This window comes from Macadamia integrifolia, chromosome 5 (genome assembly GCF_013358625.1).
Source record: "Macadamia integrifolia cultivar HAES 741 chromosome 5, SCU_Mint_v3, whole genome shotgun sequence".
Taxonomy (NCBI): Eukaryota; Viridiplantae; Streptophyta; class Magnoliopsida; order Proteales; family Proteaceae; genus Macadamia; species Macadamia integrifolia.
In genome coordinates, this window is record NC_056561.1 from 24,662,273 (window position 1) to 24,671,477 (window position 9,205).

The following is a 9,205-nucleotide window of genomic DNA, read 5'->3' on the forward strand; positions in this document are numbered from 1 at the left end:
AGCCTTCATGGTTTCCAATTTCAGCTACAGTTGGACATAATTACAAGTCATAGGATGCCTCTTTCTCCAGTAGTTTGCACTCTCATATACCTGATAACTGATACGCAGCAGTGATTTTCAATGGAGTAGAAACTAGAAACTACAGGAAACAATATAAAAGTGTTACAAGTTTCCCAAGCCATTACCTCGTTTGACAGTTTTGGCTGCCCCAGAAGACGTGCAAATGAAGTGTGAAGAATAGCAGAATCATACTACAACAAAGAGATACATTGCGAAACTTAGTGACAAGACAACCACCAAAGCAAACACACATAGATGTGTATTTCATACTCAGATAATATCAAAGGGTAAGAAGTAGACTGAATGTCATATTCTAAAGGTGCCAGCAGGCAAAGTGCCATGAGAGGTAACCAATGCCATGCTTATATAGTGGCAAAAGGCAGGGATCAGGCTGAAACACAGGAAAGACCCTAATAAAGGAACATGCCCAAAATCAAACCCACTCAGACAATCTGCGATCATCATTGATCAAGTAGTCTATGATCATCATCAATTTCCAGTGCAACCAAAATATGGTTCCCAGAACACGCATATAGGCCACCTGTATTTCACACTATTGGTCTGCAACTCCCATGCTTAATGAACACTCCAGATTGTCCACTCCATATTGGTATCAAACAAGGACAGTCTGATATGTGACAGGTATAGTATTGTCAACTCATCATTTCATTAAATTTTTTCTATCCCGCATCATCCAGTCCAGAATGATCCCCTTTTGTATTTCCCGGGAGCCATCTGGACTATGATACTGATCTTCTGATCCGGCTACTCAGAATTCTTCAATCAAATTAATGAAGAACTTGAACAATATGAACACTTACAAGTTGCTTTTCAGGTGCACGTGGGAGAGCACCCCGCAGCTTTGCACGAATGGTCATGGGATCTGTGCCAGAGATTACCTACATTTGCCAATGAGTATGATCATTAGAATGAACTCACTACATAAAGAGAAGGAAATATTATTATTCATACGATCATATTGGCTAATATTTTCCAAAGTGAGGAACTGTTGGGATGTAAACTACAATCTGTGAAAGTCACCAAAGAAAAAATTGATGGGTGATGGGATTACCGATGGGTTCCTACGAGCAGGAAACCAAGACAACCAGGAGCGCAGGGAAGGATAATTAACCAGAAATAAGGGAATCTCTCTAGCTCACATGTCAGTCTGATGAGGATAAAACTCTTGTTGAATGTATCTATTGGGTGGAAGAACACATCCTCAAAAATTTGATCAAAATATGACGGTTAGATGTGAAGTTATGGGACTGTTACAGTATTAGCAAGTTTTTTAAACCAGAATTAAAAATTCAGGAAACAGCATATAAACGGATATTATTGGTCTCAGTCAATAACTGTTCCAGAAATCATAAAAGTAGTCCTGCAAAACCAGATTAGAGAGCAGAGAAATAGAAGTTACTAAATCTGAAACAGCGGCTGGAATACAGCATTTAAGGTCCTCTAACCCTGTAGCACCATGCGCAACAGGTCAATGGAACGGTAGTATAGGATTCAAACAACAGAAAAGGAAAATCAGATGTAGTTCGGGAGAAACAAGATGAGAACTGAGATTACAAATATGGAAACAAATAGTAAATAACAGTAGAACAGCTTAACAGTGGAAAGAAAGGGATACGATGGTCTCCCACCAAATAGGAGATGGCCTCTCTCCAATCTCCACCTTGGAATCTCACCAAGATTTGCCGTCTCTCACACTCACACACATGCACAAAGCACTTATTCATTGGCTGTCAAAATCATGGGAGGCTAGAGACTGCCTCCACCTTTGTTTATTAATTGCCTTGGTACAAAAATAGAAACTCTCCCTTGGCTAATGGAGATGTTTTACAAGATAGTAACTAAATAAAGATTACAAGGAAATAGAAACTACAAAATATAGAAACCTAATATTCTTAATGACTAAGAAACAGAAATAGAAACTAATTACTTAATCCCGTACAGGATTTCAATCCCTAATATCTGAGCTTATAGAATCATTTCATTACAAAAATATAAAGCCCATGGCCCATACAGCCCATTGGATACTCAAAATTACATATATTAGTCCATCCAACCAGTTTGATGGCCTGGTTTGCTGCTGCTCTTCTTTTTTTCTTGAACTACATCGATTACAGGTCATAATATTACGTATCCATAAAAGATCACCTAAAGGATATCCTAGCTAAGAATCATTCTTATCGGACATGTATAATCATCTAGGGATGCAAAGGCCACAACTAAGACCAAGGTGAAAGACCAGGGCAGAAAAATCTTAAGCAGTGTATGCATACAACCAAAGGTCTACTCAAAGGATGTTCTAGCTAAGAATCGATCTGATAACATGAGCACAACCATCCAATTTAGGAATCCAACGCTCATTAAAAGCCACCAAGGCAATGTTGAAAGATAAGGGTACAGAGAAAGCTGGACTGCATACTCAGAGAAGCAAACTTAGTCTGCTATCACATAATGGGAACACCTGCTAACAAGGTGTGTTTCTTTGTGAGAAAAATACAATTGATTTATTAATTTGTTCAAGGCCCATACCTCCAAAAAATTTGACATGACCAGTAAATTAATCTGACCCACTGAATAATCTATGATGATATTTTGAGGAGATTGATATTTGATAGAACTTGGAAGGAAATACGGATCCATAACTTTTGGAGACCAAGGGATGTCACCTCCACGTCAGTGGATGAAAATATTTTTTATGGAAAATAAAGGATACAGCTGCCATGCTCAACCCTACATATCTCTTGAAGCCAAAAGGATAACCAACTATAGTCATTGAACTATGTACGTCTAGAAGACACAAAGATGGAACAGCTGATAAGAGGTTGGTTACCTGCCAGCAGCCCAGAAGCACACCAGTTGAAGTCAAAACCACTCTATCTAAGATGATTTTCAGAGGGCAAACAGACTCTGCAACAGCTTTAACTGCATTTTCTTCAGCTTCAATCTTGCAGAACATGAAAAGTTTCAGTGCAATAAGAGACGACAACCACAGAAGCAAACAACAAAGCATATCTGACCGACACAAAACATCCGCATACCTCAGCTTTGGTAGCAGGGATTGGTGTGATATGATGCGAGGCATGAAACAAACTAAAGTGGTATAAACTAGAGTTCTGGAACCAGATCGCTGACCAAGACAACAGAAAACTTGTCAATAAATGATAAGAAGAAATGATATCGGAAACTCTCAAATAAGTAACAGAAGATAAAAACCCAGTGTCAACATGTGGTTGTTTTTATGTTGTAATAACTGAATATTCTAGAACTCCTAAGACCTAAACAATAAGAATGGACAAAAAGGGTTGACAAATGGAAAGACACCTCACCTTTATCAAAGTAGGGAAGAAATATATCCTTCACACTCTGCCTGCAGCAAGCCAAGCATGACCCATGCATACAGAAGAGAGAAGAAAAGAAAAAACAATTAAAATGATTCGATTCTGACAACTTCACATTGAGTAAATCTAGAATCAGAAGACTATCCTAGGAATAATGTAGGTGTTTAAAAGAATGTCTTCTCATCTGGACACATTAATGCCTTCTCATCGGCACACATTTATCGCTAACTTATAATGACAGTAACCATCACAGATATAAAGCTGAAGAAGCCAAAAAACAGAATAAAAGGGGACATATGAAGTTCATTAACCACTGTATACAGTCCACATTCCAGGCAAAGAGTAGAACAAAGAGATGCATGCAACCATCATCTTGTTGCATGTTTACAAATCTTCCCTTCCCTCTCCACCCCTGATACGACCTTGAAATAACTCAACCCAATAACCAGCTTAAAAGGTGAGGGAACCCAAGACCTTATCATCACATCAATTCCCTTTTGAAACCGATGTAGGGTCAGCCCCACATATGACTGATATGAGACCACTGACGTACCACCACGATTCCAAACCCAACATCCATGATGGCCCACTCCGGATCAGGTAGCCCTTTTCTAAACGGCTCCACTCCGCTCGAGGGTTTCTGCATGGTAGCTGCAGGTAGCCCTTTCCTAGCAGCTTCACTATGGCACTAGGTTGCACCTTCCATACGAGGTTTGGGCCTAGGATCTACTGCTCTGATACCACTAATAAAAACTTGGAAGAACTCAACCCACAAATTGGTTTCTCGAACAATCCCTTTGCCCCTCATTCTTTGAGAATCAGAAAGATCCTTTTCGAGTTTGAATTTGTTCATTTGGAATCTGGGTTCTTCTCTTTTTTTTTTTTCCTTTTTTTTTTTTTTTCTTTTTTTAATTTATTTTCTTAATTATTCTTTATTTCTATTTTCTTTTTAGCTCTCTTTTCTTTTTACCTTTTATTTCCCCATCAAATACAGTATGAGGAAGTACCGCTTGTGGAGCCTCAATATCCACAGGCTTATTGGCTAAATGGCAATTGGCACATAATACGCCCAATCGCTTCTCGTGGATTTTCATAACCCTACTATGCAAAAATGGGACATCCATTTCAAATGGATGTCCAATTTATATACAAGGTTAGGGAACCCAAGACCATATCAACCTGCGCCAATTCTCCTTTGAATCTGATGTGGGTTTGACCCCCCAAATGACTGATATGGGACTAGTAACAACCCCCCTACCAAAAAAAAAAAAAATGTCCAAACAAGACATATAGACTAGAAGTTTAATGGCATCACATTACATCGAATTCAGATGTAGGAAACCATGAGCTCTCATAGGTTATTGGAGAGCATTGTGACTACCGCAGAAAGTGTAATTTATGTACTGAAAATAGAATGAAATTGATGTGAATCAATTCAATTCTCTCTGGATGATGCAAATACAAATGTCCTTTAACTCTTGATATGCCTCAAGTAGAACTTGAAGGTTGGTTAGAAAGTATTTCATAAGGAACATAGAATAATCGATTAACCCTAAGGGGGTAGCTGGGTTGGCAAGGGACCTTCGCCTCAGGAAGCGTGCGGTTCTAAGTTCGACTCCTTTTACCTCCTTGGAGCCACTCACACGAGGGTGTTTAGTGCTCTTCACTGCTTTCAGTGAAAGTTGAATGGTTCTCATTCAACTCCGGAATGACCCGGTCCAAGCAGTTGTGAGGTTAGTACCGGCCTGCAGGACTAGTCAGGCCGAAGGCCTGGATACTCGTCATTAGCCAAAAAAAAAAATAGAATAATCGATCCATTTATGTACACAAAAGTGGGAGTTTAATCTCTATGTGAATAATAAGAGCAAGTTCAGTATTATCACCCATATTTAGCCCTAATGTTGTCACAACACAATGTTATCAAGGCAAACTTAACGGCAATTAGATGCCAAGATCTGATAGTTTGACACTGAACCAAGTAATGATGATCTGCTTCTTAATACTCCATGAAATTATGTCAAAAAGAAAAAGTTGGCCATTGTGCGTCAAAGTAGCCAGCTTAGTAGACATTGTGATGCAGATCTCAGTGGCCAATAGGAAGCATAGAAAGAAATAATGTTGAAATAATGCACTGTTAACCTATCCCACAATCAGGATCAATAGGTTGCATAGTTGTCATGGCGTCGCCTAGGCGTTGCCAAGGCGGCGATTTGACATCCTGGAGGAAAAAGAAGTTCATGGCAGTGCTACGATTATGTGACTCACAAATGGCGGTTGCAATTGGCTGATAGGCGTCGTTATGGCACCGCCATGAATGCCAGGTCATGCCTGATTCACTAGGCGGTTGATTTTTTGTAAAATGCAGGGTGATTTTGATAGGGCTATGTTGATTTTTGATGATTTGATGTTGCTTAATAGTGGTTTATATGTTATAGGGTATATATTGTAGGCTTGTAGCATGCTAAATAACTTTAGAAAATAGGAAAAATAAAAAAATAGCATATTAAATAACTTTAGAAAATAGGGAAAATAAAAAATGACACATGGGCGATTTGACTGCCATGGCAACGCCATAACGGGCGATTCATCGCCAAATCGATTAGCCACCCCTCCACCACCTTAGATCGATTTGACGCTGTGACAACTATGATAAGTTGTCCAATAGAAACTTTCAGCAGTAGTAACAGGCCTTCGAATGTTTCTCAGGAATAAGTTCAATCACAGAAATATAAAATAGTACAAAAGAATAAACAGAAAATAAGAAGGAAAGAAAGGATAGGGATAGGTCTCTCAACTCTCTCCCAGAGCAACTGCCTCTCACAGCAACATGTTGTAAAACAACTCTTTTTTTCTTTTCATTCAAATCATTTGGCAATAGGGGTCCCTTTTCTTTATTTAAATTATTTAGAGGGAAAAAATGTGAATAGATAAGAGAAGGAGAACAAGAGAAGTGAACTAGTGACGTTCAATTTATTTATTTTTTTGGTGGGGGGGTTACTAAATAATCCCATGGTTTTCACCTATTCACAAACTTGCGCACATGCCGATAAACATTGTTAGAAACAGCATTAATTAGAGGGAGAATTGACCTCCCAGGTGCCTTCGCATCCCAAGGCCGCCTTGTTAAGTTAGAATAAGGTAGGTGACCGCCCAACCCTTGGAAGCCCACCCGGACACCTAGGCAATGCCTTACAAGTTATAACTGTTTTCTAGATAACATACGAGCATAGTGGTTACTTAAAGCCAATGAGAAGGTCTTGACAAACAGGGTAAGATCATTTGGAGGAGCAAGGCCCCAAAGTGGAAAAGATATTTACAGAAGTTCACACAATCCCTGCTTGATGACCCTCCCAAGAAGATTTTCAGGAAGAAAAATCAGCATAATAAATGAAATTTGGCCTTTTCCTGTAAAATCTATAGTGATCTTTCTCACTTAACAGAAATATAAGGCTGAGATCATCTGGTTTTATGCATCTTAGACCTAATACAATCTTGGGCAGTACCCTGAAAATGTTTAGCCTGAATCCCCTACTTCTTATCAAATATTTGGATAAGAGAGTTTTTTTGGACAGTTAGATAGATATAGGTCAATTTTTCTTCTTACATACAGATGTCTGTGTAATGTAATCAGCTTTTTGTTTGTCTATTTTGGTAGTTCTTCCTTAGATATAGGTCAATTTTTCTGCTTACATACAGATGTCTGTGTAATGTAATCAGATTTTTGTTTGTGTACTTTGGTAGTTCTTCCTTTAGTTTATAATAAAGTTTTTATATTATGGTAATATTTTAAACATATTCATTCAGAACATTGTTTACAGGTTAAGGATTAATTGACTGTGGTGAGACATGCCATGGCGAGGATGACTGTCCAGCGTTCCAACCTTCAACAAGTATTATTCCAGAAGTTAAAACACTAGTCATCCTAAAAATTCATCTGAATACCAGATGACATGATTTAAAACAAAAGCAACCAAGTTATTTTTTCACAAGGTATAAGCAAAACAATCAAGACCACCTAAGCACTAGCAATGATTTCCCCATCCCCGCCAAAAAAAAAAAGGATCAAAGCTATCAGTTACATAATGATGAAAGGTCCCAATAATTAAGCCATAAAATAAGAAAGTAATTAAAGATTAGATACCAATGATGAAAGCTATCACAAAATTTACATAATGAAAGATCCTAATAATTCCTACCAAAAAGAAAAAAAAAAAAAAAAGGTCCCAATAATTAAGCCATAAAAAAGGAAAGTAATTAAAGATTAGAAAAAAAATGATCAAAGCTATCACAAAATTTACATGATAAAAGATCCCAATAATTAAGCCATAAAATAGGAAAGTAATTAAAGATTAGAAGAGAGAGAGAGAGAGAGAGAGAGGAGCTTACGAGATGGGCTCGGAGAATTCTGGACTCAAGTACAAAACATTAGCTCGAACAGGAGGATTCACAGCCTATACCCAATAGAAGTAAACATAAATAGCAAGTAGTGACTGCTATGGTTCATCATGGAAACGAGTGAAACGCCTCTTATTACCTTAAATACAGGCATAATAGACCCATCTTTCAAGGTAAAAATATCTGAAAGGGACAAGGACTGAGAAGTTTTTCCCCCTTGAAGAAAAGCAGCGCCATGTTCATCCAAATCCTTCGCCATTTTATCATACAGTTGCGATCGTCGATTGGAATTCAACATGGAAGGCTCTGTTTAGAATGCATTGTGTTATGAAATTGTTCTTCAGTGAAAATTAGTGAATGCATTTCACGATTGGATATTAAAAATCAAACTGAACTCCCCAAAGAATTCAAATGCCGGCGAAAATGGATTCTAGATCTCAGGGACCTTAAATTTTTCATTCCTTAATTATAAATTTCTGAATAGAAAAAACACAGTTTGAAGAGACTACCTGAATCAGTCAATGAATGGTTACTGGATGAAGAGTAGACAGCCATTCGAAACACAAAGAAGAAAAGAGCGGCAGAAATTAGCCAAATTAAAACGACTGGTTTCCCATGGCTCCACCACTGTCTAACCCTAGCAGTAGCCATGGATCATTTCCTTGTATACTTGAACGCATCAGCCATCACAGCATCAGAAAGAGAAAGACCCGATCTCGAGCAACCAAAGGAGCAAGAGCACGCAGAAAATATGTTCACGATTCCGACAAGTGGCAGCCAACGGATTCTAGATAGTTCAAAAGCTCGCTAAAACTTTGCTAATTTCGACGTGTCGGAGACGAAACATGGGTCGAAACCCATAATCAACACTGTTTCGGCCAAATTTCGCTCGTTTCAGTTATCAGTTGAAATTTTGCACAATTTGATTAAAAAAAAAAAAAAAAAACACTGTTTCGTAGAAATTTAAGTTATTTTGTCTAGCTCATTTGATTCCGGCCATAACTCCTAAGCATGGTATGGGTCAAGAACTCGGTTTCGACCGTATCTCCAAGGGTCGAAACGATATGTCCTGTGACTTTTAAAAGTCATAGGTTTCGACCATGTTTCGATATGTTTTGACCAAATTTCCCATGTTTCGACCGAAACATGAGAAATTTTGACTAAACCAACTGATTCGACTTGAACCAGGTCCTATATATAAGTTAATTTAAAAAGAAACACAAGCCTTATTTAGCAGAAATCGACTATCTCTTCTTAGTTGTTTATTCTAGGAGTGAGAAACTTGAAAAAACAGTGAAGATTCCCATTTTTTGCTTAACAAAGTTGAATGTAAGGATTGTTTCTTGCTTCATCTACATAAGAAAGACACCTTAGACCAAAAAGATAAGTCCTAA

The 9,205-nt window shown here is 38.1% G+C and overlaps 1 protein-coding gene across 1 annotated transcript in view; it reads right to left on the reverse strand.

The window, feature by feature from the left end:
• Window positions 1–8,602, reverse strand: part of LOC122079893 — a 27,781-nt gene extending 19,179 nt beyond the window's left edge. Inside the window, exons 1-8 of the mRNA XM_042646668.1 lie at window positions 8,321–8,602; window positions 7,951–8,117; window positions 7,803–7,867; window positions 3,405–3,445; window positions 3,117–3,205; window positions 2,909–3,022; window positions 882–959; window positions 186–251 (exon numbers count right to left, since the gene is read on the reverse strand). Coding sequence (XP_042502602.1) covers window positions 186–251; window positions 882–959; window positions 2,909–3,022; window positions 3,117–3,205; window positions 3,405–3,445; window positions 7,803–7,867; window positions 7,951–8,117; window positions 8,321–8,462 — 762 coding nt within the window. The 5' untranslated portion in view covers window positions 8,463–8,602. The remainder of the gene's footprint in view (window positions 1–185; window positions 252–881; window positions 960–2,908; window positions 3,023–3,116; window positions 3,206–3,404; window positions 3,446–7,802; window positions 7,868–7,950; window positions 8,118–8,320) is intronic.
• Window positions 8,603–9,205: the final 603 nt, after the last annotated feature.